At 38.0% G+C, this 18,749-nt stretch overlaps 2 protein-coding genes across 9 annotated transcripts in view; one reads left to right on the top strand and one right to left on the bottom strand.

The window, feature by feature from the left end:
* Positions 1-13,644, bottom strand: part of CEP76 (centrosomal protein 76) — a 59,835-nt gene extending 46,191 nt beyond the window's left edge. For 3 of the 5 annotated variants that reach the window (XR_013165309.1, XM_077136042.1, XM_077136041.1), the window contains exons 1-6: positions 13,518-13,644; positions 12,130-12,285; positions 9,949-10,030; positions 9,109-9,333; positions 7,822-8,007; positions 5,135-5,232 (exon numbers count right to left, since the gene is read on the bottom strand). Coding sequence is in view for 2 of the 5 variants with exons in the window: in XM_077136042.1 (XP_076992157.1) it covers positions 5,135-5,232; positions 7,822-8,007; positions 9,109-9,333; positions 9,949-10,030; positions 12,130-12,285; positions 13,518-13,580 (810 nt within the window). In the remaining 3 variants the exon portion in view is untranslated. Of the gene's footprint in view, positions 1-5,134; positions 5,233-7,821; positions 8,008-9,108; positions 9,334-9,948; positions 10,031-12,129; positions 12,286-12,598; positions 12,831-13,152; positions 13,280-13,517 lie in introns of those variants that run through there. The other 2 variants (XR_013165310.1, XR_013165311.1) reach the window with 2 other exon arrangements.
* Positions 13,645-13,762: 118 nt separating this feature from the next.
* The window catches only part of PSMG2 (proteasome assembly chaperone 2), a 65,222-nt gene continuing 60,235 nt past the window's right edge, over positions 13,763-18,749 (top strand). Inside the window, exons 1-2 of one of the 4 annotated variants that reach the window (XM_077136043.1) lie at positions 13,763-13,945; positions 16,348-16,519. In XM_077136043.1, coding sequence (XP_076992158.1) covers positions 13,889-13,945; positions 16,348-16,519 — 229 coding nt within the window. In that variant the 5' untranslated portion in view covers positions 13,763-13,888. Of the gene's footprint in view, positions 13,946-13,992; positions 14,103-14,164; positions 14,277-14,320; positions 14,508-16,347; positions 16,520-18,749 lie in introns of those variants that run through there. The other 3 variants (XM_077136046.1, XM_077136044.1, XM_077136045.1) reach the window with 3 other exon arrangements.

The following is an 18,749-nucleotide window of genomic DNA, read 5'->3' on the forward strand; positions in this document are numbered from 1 at the left end:
TAATACCTAAGTGTAATGTAACTAGGTTGGAACACTGAATGAAGCTGCACCTGAAATATGGTTTTTTGTTTGTTTGTGTGTTTGTATCTTTTGTTTTTGTTTTTTTCTTTTTCCTTTTTATATATATATATATTATTAGTATTATTATTTTAATTCTCTTCTCTATATTAACATTCTATATCTTTTTCTGCTGTTTTGCTAGTTCTTTTCCTAAATCGATGCAAATGTACTAAGAAATGATGATCATACATCTATGTGATGATACTAAGAATTACTGAGTGCATGTGTAGAATGGAATGATTTCTAAATGTTGTGTTAATTTTTTTTCTTTTTTTTGATTAATAAAAAAATTTAAAAAAAAAAAAAAAAAGAAAGTAAAAAGGCAGCCTATACAATGGGAGACAACATTTGGAAACCATACATCAAATAAGGGTTTAGCATCCAAAGTAAAGAGATTCTTCAACTCAACAACAAAAAGACAAACAACCAATTACAAAATGGGCAAAAGACATGAACAGACACGTCTCAGAAAAGGAAGTACAAATGGCTAAAAGGCACATGAAAAGATGCCCACTTCACTGGTTATTAGGGAAATACAAATCAAAACCACAATGAGCTAATCATCTCATACCCACTAGAACAGCTATTATTAAAAAAAAAAAACAGAGGGCGGTGCAATGGTGGCTCAGTGGCAGAATTCTCGCCTGCTGTGCTGCAGACCTGGGTTTGTTTCCCAGTGCCTGCCCATGTAAAAAAAGAGAAAAGAAAAAGAAAACAACAAGTGCTGCAGAGGACATAGAAAAAGAGGCACATTTATCCACTGTTGGTGGGAATATGAAACAGCACAACCTCTGTGGAAGGCAGTTTGGCTGTTCCTCAGAAAGCTAAGTATAGAATTGACATATGATCCAGCAACACCACTGCTAGGTATCTATTCAGAGGACATGAGGGTAAGGACACAAACAGGCATTTGCACACCAATGTTCATAGCAGCCTTATTCACAACTGCCAAGTGATGGAAACAGCTCAAATATCCATCAATGGATGAGTGGCTAAATGAGCCACAGTATAGATATATGATGGAATTGTATGCAGCTGTAAGACAGAATAAAGTTATGAAGCATGCAACAAGATGGATGGACTTTGAGGACATTATGCTGAGTGATAGTAGCCAGAAACAAAAGGACAAATACTGATATGAACTATCATTAATGAGTGAACTTGGAGAATTTCAGTTAAGAACACAGGTTATCAGGACATAGAAGTAGGGTAGAGATTGGGTATTTGGTGCTGAAGGAATACAGACTGTGCAAAAAGAATGATTATAAAAATTCAGAAATCGAGGGCCACGGTGGCTCAGCAGGTAAGAGTGCTTGCCTGCCATGCCCAAGGACCCGGGTTCGGTTCCCGGTGCCTGCCCACGTTAAAAAAAAAAAAATTCAGAAATCGATAGCATAATATTACCTGATTGTAGCACAATAACAAGTACACTGAATGAAGTTGAATATAGTATGATAGAGGAAGAAAGGCTGGGGGCACTGATGAAATCAGAAGAAAAGATAGACGATAAAGACTGAAATGGTATAATTTAGGAATGCTTGGAGTGTACAACGATGGTGACTAAATACATACATTAAAAAATGTTTTTAGAGGAGGAAGAACAAAGGAATGTCAGTATTGTGGGGGTGTGGAAAATAGACAGTATATGGGAAAAAGTACAGTCAATGCAAGCTAGGGTCTGTAGTCAACAGTAACATTGTAATATGCTTACAATGAATGTAACAAAGGCATTATGCCAAAACTAAATGTGAATGGGCAGATGGATCGGGAAAGGGGTAAGGATTCTTCGTGGAAGAACAGGAAATGTCTTTAGATAGAGTATGGTGGCAAAGGCATTTCTATACACTTCGGGTGGGTTGTATTTAACTATTTAAAAATGAACAGAGAGAAACTAGTACAAAAGAAAATATGGAGTAAGAGATGTACCTATTCACTGTTGGTAGGGAAATAACAGGTGCAGCCCCTTGGAGGGCAATGTGTTGGTTCCATAGGAGGCTAGGGATGGGTTTGCCGTATGATCCTGAAACCCCTTTGCTCAATATATATACCTGGAGGAGCTGAGTATGGGGACAGGAATGGACATATGGACACCGGTGTCTTCAGCGGCAGTGCTCAAGTTACACAATGAATGGACGGGGCCTAAGGTGCAACAACTGAGGAATGGAAGGGGGAATTATGGTGTATACATATAACGGACTACTGAGCGGCCACAAGAAGGATTATAATTGTGAGGCATGCAACTAGATGAATGAACCTTAAAAGCTGTATGTTGAATGAAATGTCAAGAACAAAAATACAAATATTATCATTCCTCAATCATACAGACCAACTATAATATAAAAATTCAGTGAACTAAAGTTGAGGGCTTGGGATATCAGGTTGGGACATATTGCAAAGCATCCTAGATTGTTAGCTCTCACAGCAGTCATATATATTAGAGGTATAACTGTTAATTCTAAATTCTCAGATACTGAGCTGTTTCTATATAACATGATCTTTCCCAGAAACTTCAGATATTTATGTGACACCTGAGACTCAGAGTTAGAGCTCTGAAGCTATGAAAGTCAGCAGTACCCCACACAGGAACTTTAAAAAAGCTGAAAAAGTGATGAGACATCAAGTAGAGTTATGAATGAAGCTGATCTGGATAGGACTAAGGTATATTAGAAGAATGGGTAAAAGATGCTGTCATTCATATTTTAAAACTTCAACTTCTGTGTGAGACTAAAGGGAGAGATGCTTGTTTGGTGCAAATTTTATGTTTTGGCTACTGCCTTTCCTAATTTAACTTGTATGGTCAGTTTAAGAGAATACCGTAAGTACATGGAATCTTGAATGGGGCATGAAATTTTGCTGGTTTGTCCACATTAGTATGATGCCCCAATAAATCCAAGAGTGATTTCAACAGTGAATAAAGAAGTATTTGCAAAAAAAAGAAGCATGTGCAAAGTCCCCTTGGACTTCGGAACAGGTAGAAAGGGGGAAATATTCAACTTCCTCATTTGGAGTATTTCTGATACTCTTGCAAACAGCAGGGGCAACCAAATCGAAAGGCTAAGCCCTCGATCTTGGGGTTCACCCTTATGAAAATCCCTGCAAAGGATAGGCTAAGCCTGTTTAAAATTAGGCCTAAGAGTTACCCACAGAGAACCTGTTTCGTTGCTCAGATGTGGCCTCTCTCTCTCTCTAAGCTGAAACAGCAAGTGAACTCACTGCCCTTCCCCTCTACATAGGACATGACTCCCAGCGGTGTAAAGCTCCCTGGCAACGTGGGACAGAAATTTGGGGTGAGCCACAAACCAGGATTAAGAGACTAAGAAAATCTTCTCGACCAAATGGGGGAAGAGAGAAATGAGACAAAATAAAATGCCAGGGGCTGAGATATCTCAGAGTTTAGAGGTTATCCTGGAGGTTATTCTTACGCATTATATAGATATCCTTTTTTAGTTTATGGTGCTAGAGTGGCTAAAGGGAAATGCTTGAAACTGTAGAGCGGTGTTCCAGTAGCCATTTTTCTTGAAGATGACTGTATGATTTAGCTTTTATAATGTGACTGTGTGATTGTGAAAACCTTGTGTCTGAAGTTCCTTTTATCTAGGGTATGGACAAATAAATGTGTAAAAAATATGGATGAAAATAAACAAATAATAGGGGGAACAAAGGTGAAAATAAATTGAGGAGATTGAAATACTAGTAGTCAATGAGAGGGAGGGGTGAGGGGTATGGGATCTATGAGTTTTTCTTTTTTCTTTTTATGTCTTTTTCTGGAGTGATGCAAATGTTCAAAAAAAAAAGATCATGGTGATAAATACACAAATATGTGATGTTATTGTGAGCCAATGACTGTACACCATGTACAGAATGTATGTCAAAAATATTTGTACATTTGTTAAGTTCTTACAATAAAAATATAAAAAGGAAAAAAAAATAGAAATAACTTATATGTCCAAAACAGAAGAATAAATTTAAGTAAGCTTCAGTCATAAAAAATTATATATATAATAAGAGAAAATACAAGGAAATATTTTTTAAATGTTGAGTTAAAAAAGTAGAACCCAGGCAGGCCACGGTGGCTCAGCAGGCAGAGTTCTCATTTGCCATGCTGGAGACCCAGGTTCAATTCCCCATGCCTGCCCATGTGAAAAAAAAAAGTAGGACCCAAACTTTTACTTATTTATATATTATACATATATAATTTACAAATAACATGATTAAATATATATATACACACACACATATGCATATATAGATACACACATACACATACACATATATGTATATCTTTATTCAAGTAAAATTAAGGTTGGTTCCACCATGTAGTTTCAGGTGTATATACCATCATGATACCTCAGATACTAGAGATTAAAGGTGGATGAGAGCTTCAACCAAGAAGGAAGGGGCAGTCTCAGGAAAATGGAGCAGAACAACAGGGGCATCAAAGAACAATGTGAAGGGCAGGATGGGATGAAAGAGCAATTTCAAGACTAACACGTGTAGTCAAAGAGAATCATTCCAGAACTGCCATCCCAATAAGTCAGCAGATAATCATAATCTGCAAACTAAAGACTGGAAGGAACTAAACAGGGATACAAATCCAATTTGGAAGGATAAAGAAATCTGCTGGTCCTACAAGACCTAGGAAGAAGGTAATTCCTCAGAGATCCTAAAGAGGAATTAGGAAAGAAAGTGTCAGGTACTTCCATCCTGAGAGTAGAGGACAGAAATGACATGACAAAGCAAGACATTAATAAATGTCTCTGAAATGACTGTCAAAATCCCACCCTCCTGTTATTACTTCTTTATTCCTTTCTTCCCTTCAGCTTTGCACTTATTATGTTGTAACTTTTACACAGTTTCAGTGAATGTTCCTTGTATTTCCCAAGCTAGACTACAGGCTTCTCTAGGAAAACAATCTTGTAATTATTTTCTTTCTCACTCCTTTTGTTAATCTTTGAGATACTGAGCAAAAAAGCTAATTAATAAATAATAATTTTCTAAAAAGAGTACTTTCTAGGGTGGAAGATAAATATACTACTATGAAAACAAAAAGAGGAGAAAAATTTGAATTATTTACCTGAGTGTTCACTACTTCTTGAGATAATGTTTGATTGAGTGGAGGGTACATCTCAAGTTTTATACTTAAAATTCCCACAGAAACTTTTGATTCTGTGCCTATAAATACAAGATTTAGAATGTCAGAGCTTTTAGTACTAGGTATATTTAATCAGTCAGAGTCTATTCAAAATAGGAATTTGGTACTTTACCACTTACATGGAATAAAGATAATATTCAACATCACCTTTAATATTCATGTTGAAAATAAGACAAATCAAATTAGACATTTTACTTTTTATCTAATTGTAAGGAAAGTTCATTTTCTTTAGCTTGCTATCATGTTTTAAGGACTTTTGGGGACTTAAGGATTTGGGATTCTTCTCTTTTGGCTTCACTAAATATATACCATCCAGCAGATGTGGCCTGCCTCTCTCTAAGCCCAACTCTGCAAGCGAAATCAATGCTGTACTCCCTACGAGGGACATGACATCCAGGGGTGAAAGTCTCCCTGGTGGCATGAGAGATGACTCCCAGGGATGTGTCTGGCCCTGGCACTGTGGGATCAACAATGCCATCCTGAACAAAAGGGAGAAAAGAAGTATAACAAAGTATCAATGGTTGAGAGAGTTCAGAGTTGAGAGGTTACTCTGGAGGTCACTCTTACACATGCTTCAGTTAGATATTGCTACTCATCATAACTTGCCAAACCCCAATAAAAACCATTCCAGCCAATCTTAAAGAACGCCTAGGGCAATATATATATATAAGATTCTACAAAGGTTCCATGCACTAGGGTAACTTTTCAGAAACCTACAACCTCCCCACCAGTGGGTCACTGGACCAGGTAACTCCCGAAATTTAGAGAGGCAAGCCTTTCCAGAACATCAACTAGTTTCATCTCCCTACCTTCCAACATGAAAAAGGTAGATTGGGCATAGCCCAAATATCCCTAACGAGTGGGAGAAAGATCAAAGGTGATGGTGGAGGTATACAGAGAAGGTAGGGTTTAACAAATGAGTATGGTTGTTGAGTCATTATACTGATATTTGTTTTACTCTCCAGTATCTTAGAGCAGTTAGAAGTAAAAGCCTAAAATTGTGGAATTATAACCCATACCAAACACTGAACTCAATTCTACAACTAATTGTTGCATTGTGCTTTGAAATTTATTGCTTTTATGCATATATATATATATATATATATATATATATATATTTCACAAAATAGAAAAAAGTGATGATAAAAAATATATATTCCTTCTAGTCTCCAACTCCTGGAGCATCTTGAAGGAAAAATCTGAGATGATGGTATGGTAGCCCATGATAAACTCTGGGATTTGTCCCGTAATCACTTGTTGAAGAGTGCTTTGAAAACTATAGCTTTTTTCTTTCTTTGATTTGTATATATGTCATATTGTACAATAAAAAAGTAAAAAAATAAGTATACCAGCCAGACTCACAGTAAAAGCATATTCAAAGCAATATTAACTGCTCAATCTTATTCAATGAAAAAAAAGAAGGCTTCTATATTCATTATTAAATTTGTCACATAAGGTAAATTCCCATTTACCCCATTCCCACATATCAGCACAAATTTTCAATCCATGCCTGGATTTTAAAAATTAGAAAAATACATACCCTCCCCATCAGAACTATTTTTTTAATTAGAATGCTTGCTCCTGGGGCATTACTACAATTATCATGTTATGGCTATTTGTGAAGACAAAAACTAGGCATTTTTTCAAAAATAAATTTTCTACATAAAGAAAATTTTTTCTCTACTTTTTATTTAAGGAAAAACATACTCAGGGTCTGACTCATCAACATTTAAATTAATAAGAGTATACAGCCCATTGGCCAGGTTTAACTCTAAGTTTAAGACCAAAGCAATTCCATTATATGTTAAGCATAAAACACTGAAAGGTTTGGTTTTGTTTCTCTCTCTTTTCTTTTTTGGATGGGCAGGCACCAGGAATCGAACCTAGGTCTTCAGGTTGGCAGGTGAGATTTCTGCCTGCTGAGCCACCGGGGCCCACCCTTGCCTCTCTTTTTAAGAATAAACAAGTTTACATATCAGGCAGTATGCAAGACTCCAGGGACAGTGGAGAATAGGTACCCATCAACTCTGCCTTCAAGGAACATTCTTCAATGACACTAGTGTTGAGCAAGTAATCACGTCTTAGAGTCTTAATCCCCATGTGTGACAGGCTGAAAGAACTATACCTACTCCACATTCTGCAAGAACAAATGGCGCTAAGGGGGACATGCTGTATTTCCAGGAATGCTGGAGTACACTAGATCTGTTTTTTTTAACAGCTGTCAAGAATAGCAATAGCTTTATATATAAGGCAAATAAACACCTCAACATGTATTTATTTTCCAGAAAAGTTTTCTTTATAGGAAGGCCATATTGATAGTGAAATGTTACATTCAGACTATTCTCCAGGACATTTCCTAAAACTACAAGGCTGGAGTCCAATTCTAATTTTCCTAATGAAATTCTATTTTACATGATTTGGTTTAAAAAGGCATTTAAAAAGTATTTACAAACTACAGATATAAAAAAGTAAAGGTGAGGGTGGGCCACGGTGGCTCAGCAGGCAAGAATGCTTGCCTGCAATGCCAGAGGACCCGGGTTCGATTTCCGGTGACTGCCCATGTAAATGAAAAAAAAAAAAAAAGTAAAGGTGATACAAAATCTTCATACCTACACCCATAAGTTCCACAGTAAGATTGGTCACTCCATTTTCCGAGCCCAAAACTGATCGCCATTCAAGAAAATAGGATGCTACTAAAGTAGTCTCACCAAAAATGTCTGTTTTAATTAGTACCATATGAATTGGATCACTTATTGATAACATTGTTGTTGAATCAGCCATTCTAGTTCCATCACCTAGCAACATAAAACAGAAAATTATAACATATTACATATTCAGTTAGCCAACATAAAAAAAAACTTTTATTGAAAAGTATACTAAATAATGACTTTATAAAACCAAATAAAATAATTTAGTAATACCTCAGAAAGCATGCAATAGACTGGGAATAAAAGCACAGTCCTACTTCTATCAATAACATTTGAAAGGACTGGTGGAATCATGACAAGTTACACATTTACTTACGGCACAGCAGTGCCTTCTGATCTGTAAGAGCTAAGACAATTCTTAAAAAGAACTTAAAGTATATGCCACTACAATAAAAAGCCTTCAAATCCATCAACCTTAATTCCCAAACTACCTTTATTTCTAAAAACTCCAGAAATAAACACTGGATTATCTACACAAAAAGGAAAAATCCTGAAACTTGGATATAGTGGTTTATTCCATTAACTACTTTATTAAGTTAACATTTTACTCTGTTAGAAAAAATAATTTTTAGTAGCATTATCAGCCATCTTAATAATCTGAAATTCTGAACGTTTAATTCTACCATTTTGTTAAGTTTCTAATACAAAGATTTCTATATTGGCAACTAAACTGTATAATTGCCTTTATAGAAAGACATAGGGTAAAACAATGACAGGAATTAAGTATTATATAATTTTATAGCTATAAAATAAGATAAAAAAACAAGATAGCTATAGATTTGAATCTAAATTTGTCTTTTTAAAGTTATATAACATCTTCAAACTAGCCATCCCTTGAAAATGAGATGAGATGAGATGAAATGATCTCTCTCAGGCTCCACTATATCCCCATATAGCATGGTGCCATGTACGTAATAGGCATTAAACACATATTACAAAAGAACCAACAATTAAAATAGTTAAATTAATCTGAGGAGAACATAAATTAGCAAACAAAGAACAAAAGCAGGAAGGTGAGTAAAAGTAATTTAAATAGAACAGAAAAGAGTAAAAGGGAAAAAATAAAACAAAAAGACTAGGGAGTTTCATCCATTATAAATCTCCCCTATAGCAAAAGTTATGAGTTGTTCTATAATAAAACCCAACCAGGATTTACTCAGTTTAACAACAGTTTGCATGTTTCCTTACCTAAGCTTTCCCTGTGTACTTCAAGTAAAAAGCCATCATGAAAATCTGGTTCACAGGCACATGGAACAGGTTTAGAACGAAAACGTTGGTTTCGAAAATGCAAACATAAAGTAAAGGTGGAGCAAACTTGTCCAGGTAAAGGTTCAGGTTCTTGCAGATGTTCCAAGAAAGCTTTTCCACCCAAAACCTGAAGGTAAAGATACCTCCGTGTTGGATCAATATTAGCTGTAAAGTGTAGCAATATATATGAGGAAACTGCCAAAATAACTTGAGGAATGTGATCAAGACAACAGGAATTAACTTGACAGAACTAAAACCAAAGGCAAAAATAGAGAAGGACTAACAATTTACTGTGTACCAGGATCATTTACACACTGGGAAGAAGAGATACATAATGACAGTCTTTTCTGAATTTACCTTCTGTCTACTTTCTCCCAGCTAGGAAGGGATCAGAGGCCAGGCTCAGTACCTTTACTTTTTCGCTGTTATCTAACATTTCTTCACCTCCACAAACGATCTTAGACAATTATCAAAGACAAGCAAGTGCACCTGTCAGGTGCTTATATTACCATTAAAAAATAACAATAAGGCTATACAAAATATACTATCAAAAACTAAGAAATAACTTCCAGTTTTGCTTCTACTGTGTTATACATTAAGTCTTGAGATATTTCATGCAAAACTGAATTTAAGTTTTTGGTTGATTACCACAAAATTTTAATTATTTTATTTCCTACAAATGCAACTGAAACTTTATTATCAAATATCAAACACTATAGCACATCAATATCTATTACTATCTACAACTAAATTAATACTTTAAAAAAAAAATAAACATACTTTTTTTTAACAACGTTGATTGTCTATCAGTAAAACAAGCCGGTCGTTTTGGAGAGGAAGGGAGTTCTTGATCAACACTGTCCTGGAAAGGCACAAAAAAATCAAAACAAATTAGAAAACAAAAATTATGGTTAAGGCGATGCAAATGTACTAAGAAATGATGATCATGCATCTATGTGATGATGTTAAGAATTACTGATTGCATATGTAGAATGGTATGATTTCTAAATGTTGGGTTAATTTCTTTTTTTCCGTTAATTAAAAAAAAAAAAAAAAAGAGAAGGGGTAATTGGAGCTGAAGGGATACAGACTGTACAACGGGACTGGATATAAAAACTCAGAAATGGACAGCACAATACTACCCAATTGTAATGTAATTATGTTAAAACACTGAATGAAGCTGCATGTGAGGTATAGGTTTTTTGTTTGTTTTTTTTTTTCTTTCTATTAATGTTTTAATTCTTATTCTGTTGTCTTTTTATTTCTTTTTCTAAATCGATGCAAATGTACTAAGAAATGATGAATATGCAACTATGTGATGTTATTAAGAATTACTGATTGTACATGTAGAATGGAATGATTTCTAATTGTTTTGTTAATTCTTTTTTTAATTAATAAAAAAAAAATTATGGTTAAGGAAGAAAATGCCAATGATAGGACAAAGCACTGAATCAAGAGTAGGTAAGATAAGGTACCCACCAAAAACTCCCTTGTTTTCCTAGAAAATGAAAATAATAAAATCTTAAAAGCCTCCATAAAAGATGATGCAACTGATCACTCCTAACACTAAGTAATTAAACTGTCTTCAAACAATGCCATCCCAGATATTACAGTGTCATGGTATGCTAAGCCCCAACCAACAGCATTCCTGAAAAACCCTAAAGAAAACCCAGGGCTCTATATAAGACTCTATAAAAGTTTTACCTATAAGTTTATTTTTCAGAAACTTAAAGCCTCCAGATTGTTCCTATGCCAGATAAGCCCTGAAACTCAGAGGTACCTATTTCTCCCAGAACATCAACCAGTTGCAACCCTATACCCCATAATGTCAACACCCCCTTTAAACATGAAGTTAGAATGGTCACTGACCAAATATCCCTGAAAACAGAGAGAATGATCAAATGAGAGGGAGAGGAGTTGTAACAGAAAAGTTAGAACTTAACAAATGATTATGAGCACTGAATCATTATACAGATATTTCTGTTTAGTTTCTAGTGCATTAATACAGCCAGAAGAAAATACCTAAAACTGTAAAACTGTAACCCACACTACTTTGAAATTTGCTCTATAACTACTTGTTAAACTGTTCTTTGAAATTTATCACTTTCCTGTATAAAGTGATTTTTTATTATTCCACAATAAAAAATGTTTTTTAAAAATGCTATCCACAGAAGTGCTAAAAAGTTAAACTTTCTCTAAACCACATATAACATCTGGCTTATGTTCCATCCTGAACTGATTTTAATAAGGAAGTGGCAGTCACACAGCAAAAGTTGTTATTAGGTCAATTTTTATAACAAACAGGTTTATAAACCTCAAAAACCAAAAAAGGGCACTGCATTAAAATACTTATTCCCTAGTGTATTACCAAGCCCATTTTAATTTTTTGTTATATTACCCAGGTATTGAGGTCACAGTTTCTCATTATTGCCTCATTTTCAAAAGAAGGCCTACTTACTAATCGTGCACTGAGAGGCTAACATGCCACTACTGACCTATTTGTATGAAAAGATTTGAAAGACCTTAATCAGTTATTTACTTACAGAGATTGATAATTTGTTAATCATAGAAAACATAGTTTCCCCCCAAAGCTTTTTAAAAAAATAAGTGTCAATCAAAAAAATTACAGAACAAGTTTAGTGAAAAAGGACTTCGATGGTGAACTAATTTGACTGAAACATGCATATTTAAAGTTACTGACCCTAGTGAATAATGAGGAAATTCTGACACCATGGAAAAAGGAATATGACATATAACTCCAATTTCACTAATGTTTAATAATATATGCTTTGCTCAAGGATAGTGTCAATTTATACTTAAAACAAGGATGTTATTTGCAAAACAGCTTTATTTTAAAGTGGTCTTACTAACAGCAGAGGTCCCAAATATGGACCCTATAAACAGTGGTAAGCATGAGAATACACTTACACTCTCAATTATTTACCCCAAAAGATTACTCACAGTAACAAAAGTAAGTTCTTTCATCACATCATCAATGATTCCTCGACGTCTAAGGGCTTTGATTAAATCCTCTGTTGATAACTGCTGTTGATCAGGTGCTAATTCTTCACGTATAGTCTCAGCAAGGATTTCTCTTATTCTGCCATGGACATCCATCTATGTAGAAAACTTGCATTACATTTCTTTTACTCCTAATGAGCACAGATTATCAAAGCAACCAAATGTTGCTAATGTTGATTTCTTTCTAAAATGCTAACTTACAGTAATAAAGAAAAAAAAAGGGAGGAGGAGATCAAAAGGCCACATCTGGGGAGCCTGAGCTTTAGGTGTTTCAAGCTAAGGATAAATGTAAAATTGTAACTACAATTCAATGACAATAAAAGTAAAAATTTTAAAAGGAAGAAACAAAGTAATTTTTTAAAAGATGAAACTTCCAGTATAAATTCTAGAAAAAGAGTCTATTGACTACCTGTTGTCTTTGTTACCACTTCTCCACAAACAATGCTCAACACGACGTATATTTTGAGAAAGAGTAGAGAATAATCAAAGAACAGAAGCCTGGACAGGGCAAATCAAAGTCAAAATTATAGCTTTCAGTTTATTAGACGTGTAACCCTGAGTCGATTTATTTTCCCTTTCTGAATCTGTTTCCTCATATACAAAATGGGAAAAAATGCTACCCTCTTATAAGATGGTTATGAAGTTTAAATAAAAGGTGCTAAACACTGAGTGTAAAATCTGGTACACAAATTAGTGCAAAACAAATGGTAGCTTATATTAAAATTATCTCCATGTCCAATTTTTCTTCCTTCAACTTATAATGCATTCAGTTGGGCACTCAAAGACTCAGTGTCATTCTTGAGCTCGCAGTATCCCGAATACTCTCCTTACAAACATTTTAGTCACTTCTCTTCCACGATTTCTCCGCGAAGTGGCGCTTTAAGCTACTGACTCAACTTCAACGGCATCCCCACTACCACCCTGAGAGTAATCCCAACGTCTGATCCGTGAATTTAAAAACACCTGCTCCAAACACATCCTCAACTATCTGGCTATCGGAAATCACTCGATAAGAGCTTCATTTTCACAGCCGTCCTGCAATACCAAAATCGCCTCAAACCCTCTGTAGGCTCTCGTCGGAGGGGTCCATCCCCTGCCCACCTGGGAGCCCCAGCCCCGCTCCGGCTTGTCCCCACGCCGGCCCCGAAGGCCGGCCAACGCTAACCCTGCCCGAACCCTCGCTCGGCCCTACCGGGCCGCAGCTCCCACCCCGGCCGACCCTGCCTCGCCCCGACCCGCCCCGACCCCCGCTCACGCCCGGGCCCCAACCCTTGCTCCCGTCCCCTCCGAGCCCCGACCCGGCCTGCCCTCGCCCGCGGCGTCCTCACCTTGCTCAGCTGCTGGTGGATGAGCTGCTTCAGCTCGGTGGCCTTCTCCGGGGGCAGCGACATGCTGACGGAGCCCGGGCCGCCCACCCCGCGGCCGCCAGCGGCAGGACGCGCCGAGCAGCACCGCGCTGCGCCCAACCGCCTTCAGACCCGGGCAGCGCCGGCAGAGCTGCCCGCGCCGCGCCTGACGGGACCCGCGCCGCCCAGCGCGCAGGCGCCGCCCCGGAAGGCCCCGAGCCCGGCGCCGGGGGAGACGAAGGACCCCGCCTCGCTTCCACCCGCCTGCCGGCCGGGCCCCTGGGGCGCGTCGCGTGGAGACGGCGCGCGCGTGGGTCCTTCTCTGCTCGCTCGCGCTTCCTCTCGCCGCGGCCATGTTCGTCCCCTGCGGGGAGCCGGCCCCCGACCTGGCGGGCTTCACTCTGCTGATGGTGAGTGCGCGGCCCCGCCTCGCCGGCACGGGCGGTGCGGGTTTCGGCCTCAGCCGCGGCGGAGGCGGCGGGCCCGTTGCAGTGCCGACTCCTGCTTCCGAGGGAGTCTTGGTGGTAAAACGTGCTATGTTCGGAGATCACGCAGACCCTGCACTTGGTTCGTGCGGCGCATTTTCCTTAAATTTTATCCTAGGAAATCTTCCAGCTGCTTCTAGGGTCCGCCTTGAGCCATTCACCAGAGAACGAAAGAGAGGAGTAGTCCTCTGTCGGGAAACGCCATAAATGCACGCTTGGGCCATGTTTGTACTAGCCTACAGTTTAGTGAATGGCGGTAGGTTTACAAACAATGAGAGTGAAAAAAGAATAATGGAAGTGGTAATAGTAATGAAAGTGACGTTTTTGCTCGTAGTTGACACGGTTTTATTGCTTTTGCAATTGGCTACATTCATTCGTCCTTTCAGTCAACATTCTGCCAGGTGTGAACGTTAGAATAGGACTCGGTCCCCGGCCTCGAGGAGTTTACAGTCCAGTGGAGGCCTGTTACGAAGAACTTCATAGAAAAGTAATGTCTAAAAGGCGAGGAAAGTGGGGCTTTTTTGGGGGGTGGGGTAGAAAGTAGAGCATTCCAGAAGGATGGACTTTTTAAACCAGAGGCACAAAAGCATGGGGTTCTGGGGCACGGCCCAGAGTGAGGAATGGCACTTTGAGACAGAGTAGGCTGCAGGCCTGTAAACCCAGGAGGCACCTTTGGAGAATGCAGTTTGGAGTGGTGCAAAGCTGGAGAGAGACACAACAGTCATTCTTTTATATATTAATTATCAAGCACAGAAATCCAAAGAGAAGAGTGTTTCAGGAGAGAGGGAGGGACATCTGTCAAAAATAGTCCAGACATTGTGTAAGTTGAAACAAGTGTCCTTTTGGGTTTAGCAGCGAGATTACTCATGGTAACCCTGGCAGACAGTTAGTGGAGTGGTAGAGAGGGAAGCTGTATCAGGTTGGGTTGAATATATGAAAGAAGAGGACATGGATACTTGTGTATATATGTATTTCATTGATTCTGAGATAAAGTTCTGCTTAGATTTTAGTGGCCAGTATCAGGGAATTTTGGCAATCTAGGGAGTCTGAGAATTGAGGTGGTAGTTAGAGAGGTGGGGTCAAGGGAGGGTTTTTTAGAATAAACAGTATTAGAGCATGCTTATATGCCGATGGGAAGGATCTGATAGTGGGGAAAAGAGAGATGATACAGAGAAATACAAAGAGACTACAAGCAGAGTAGCTAATTGAGAAGGGAAAAGGGTAAACAAGAAATTAGTACATGATGGCATAAGATGTGGGAGACCACTTTGAGGGAACCAGCAAAATATATGAAGTCCAGAGAAAAGCAATAACTGGATGAATGCAAAGGAGAAGCTGTAATAAAAAGTTAAATCAATAAAAATTAGTCAGATATTAGATGTAGTTGGTAATGGAAAGGGAGGAAGTTTCCTGGTTTAGGTAATTGAGTAAATAATGTTGCTATTTTGTGAACTTTAAAATGGGGGACAAGTTTTGGCAAAAGTTAGTTTTTTACTTGTTGACTGTGAGCTGCTTGTGACATAAACACATAGAGCTATCCATTAGGCTCTGGGTTTCAGGCAGGTGTCCTGATGGGAGGTTGGAATTTGGCATTTGGGTTGTTTGAAGTCAATTGGGGTAAGTCTGTGTATGTGTGAATATACACACGAAACATGCACACGTATGCATATATGTTTAATGTGAAATTCACTCCAGCTATAGGAGTGTGCAGAAAAAGGCACTAACAAAGCAAACTGAAAGAAGACTCACACACGCTTTTGTTCATACCTTACAGCTTTTACACTTTCTTTTCCATTGCCTGCATCATTCTTTTCCCAGGTTATTACATGACTCTCCTTTTCCTTCTTTAGGTCTTAGGTACTTGTCACCTGAAGTGAGTCTTTCCTCTGTCACTGTTTTTAAAATTGCAGCCATACACACACACACACACACACACACACTCATATATGATATCCTTTTTCTTGGCTTTAACCACTGTATATTTTATTATATATTTTACCAGTTTATTGTTTATTATAAGTAAACCACTTTCACTAGAATGAAAACTCCACCACAAGAGCAGGGATTTTTGTCTGATTTGTTTTACTGCTTCCCCAGTGCTTAGAGCAATAATTGACACATAGTAGGTCATCAACAAGTATTTGTTAAATGAGTGGCCTCAAACGTGGAGATGGCCCAGATGACATTTCTGTTACCCTTAAAGAAAGTGTATCAAGCGAGGCACCTGAGCATAACTATTCAGTACTAACTAGTGCTGTGATTGCCTTCTAATTTTTTTTAAATGTAACTAATTCCTACGACTTATTAATCATCGTTTATGGTTTCAGCCAGCAGTATCTGTTGGAAATGTTGGTCAGCTTGCAATAGACCTGATTATTTCCACACTGAATATGTCTAAGATTGGTTACTTCTATACTGATTGTCTTGTGCCGATGGTTGGGAACAACCCATATGCAACTGAGGAAGAAAATTCAACAGAACTCAGTACAAATACTGAAGGTAAGGCCTCAGAATGGTTTGTTGTACTACCTGGTAGAGTTGTTTTAAATTAGGATAGATTCTGTGAATACTGTTTCAAAGCAAACATTTACTTAGTGCCAGCTTTGTGCAGATTGTACAACCTAGTTGCACTGTCCTATTCTCTTACATCCTGGTTTTATTTCTTGTTCTTTTCTAAATGGCAACTCCTACAAGAGATGTAATTGTTCTTTGTATCTTTGTTTAGAATTTTAAGATTTCCTCTTTTTATTACCCTTCCATCCCAACGTGGATTTTTTTTTTCCCTTTTATCCTCAGTTTTATTTTTTGTTTTTACTGGCATGTATAATTATCACCACTGATACCTGGGAAAAGGAGAAAAGAAAAGGGTGCAGTCCTCCATGCTTAGCATGTGCTCCCTCTTCTAAGCCTCAGTCTTCTTGCTGCTTAACTATAGAATCCATAATACTATGATATAGATGATAAGACCCTGAGAGTCTGAGTTCTCTAATGCCTGGTGTAGACTTTTGACTTAGCATAAATTTCCGTAATTCTTCATTGGACAAATCAGACTTTTTTAATTAGGGAACATAATTTACATTGCACTGACTGCTGTTTGGTTATAATGTGGGAGAGAACCAAGAGAACAGAGGAAAGACACCTGTTGTTCTTGAAGACAGGAATATCCACTTTGTTGATGGCTCTGTTAGCCTCTCTATCTTCTGTTTAACATTTTAAGGTCAAAGCCAAAGGTGATGGGGCCCATGAGAGATGCCTGGTGGATTGAAGTACAAATGAAGAAATATTTTTATTTTTTTGTCAGTTTTATTAACCCTGTCATTTATTCTTAGCTTACAATGATGAAATGAACTTTTGAGAAATAATCTTAATTGAAATTCCTGCAGGAGAGATGGTTTTGTTAACATAAAACCCATGGTTTTGTTGACATAAGATTGATGATTTTGTTAACATGAAAGGCTGAATTTTAGTTATTGCCTTAGAAGGTATATGGCTAACACTCTACTACATTTCATTCTTCTGTTAATCCCAGTGAGTGTGACTGTCCTCCAAAGAGAAGACGGGGGAATATCAGTAAAGACTTAGCTGTTCTCAAAACCCAAAAAGTTTAGCATTCTTAAAGATGATTTTATTGGTCTTAATACCAGTATTTTCCAGATGAATGCTTATCTGGGTAAACTGGTGGTACTAGAAGTCCTATACTTTGCACTAATGACAACAATCATTTATTGAGCATTTACTATGAGCTGGACACAACTTCACTTTACATGTGTTAATTCCCTTAATCCTCATGCCAACTCCAAAAGATAGTCTTATAGATGAGGAAACCATGGTTCAGAGAAGTTGAGTAATTTGTTCAGTCACATAATTAATAATTGGTGGAGCTGGGATTTTAATCAAGGCAGTCTGGCTCCAGAGACCTGCCTCTTAAGCACCACATCATTCTGCTAGCGCACCTTTGCTCTACTTAAAGGTCCACTTACTCTCCTCTGACACAGACTGGCCCATTGTCTTACAGGCTCTCCCACCTTCTGCATTTACCTGATTACTTCCTTCTGGTGTCATTTGGCTTGTGGGTCTAGCCCCTGTATTTTCTAAAACTGAAAGTTTGATCTTGAGGATTGATTAGGTTTAAGTTAAATATTTTTTATTAGAACACATAAAAGTAATGTTGCTTTCATACTGTATCACATCAGAAGAAAGTATCAAGGTCTTAGCAACAAAAATAGTTGCATGATATAGAATTGAAGGGTATGGGTATTGCTCTTATAAAAAATGGTATATCTGCATTTTAAAACTTAGTTTGGGGTGGGCCACAGTGGCTCAGCGGGCAAAGTTCTTGCCTGACATTCCGGAGCCCCAGGTTTGATTCCTGGTGCCTGCCCATGTCAAAAAAAAGCTTAGCCTGGCCACCCAGAGATACTTTCCCCACCTAGATCTATATCGATTAGAGGAGTGCCCTATGCCTGTTCCTTTCCCTGCCTTTCCCTGTACTACCTCCCATTCTAGCCTCTTTAGCTCTGAACATAATGGTGCTCACTGGACTTGCTGAGTACAGCTTAACCCCCAACCATTCCACACCACACAAGCCACAAGGAGACAGTCCCACAAAAGATCTTAAACCAAGAGAAACATGACCTACCAAAGGATTTGCTCCAGTCTAGTGCTATTTGTAATTGCTTTATAGTAGCAAAAAGCATACCCATTAGCACAGTGGCCTAAACACTTAGAG

This window comes from Tamandua tetradactyla, chromosome 18 (assembly GCF_023851605.1).
Source record: "Tamandua tetradactyla isolate mTamTet1 chromosome 18, mTamTet1.pri, whole genome shotgun sequence".
Taxonomy (NCBI): domain Eukaryota; kingdom Metazoa; phylum Chordata; class Mammalia; order Pilosa; family Myrmecophagidae; genus Tamandua; species Tamandua tetradactyla.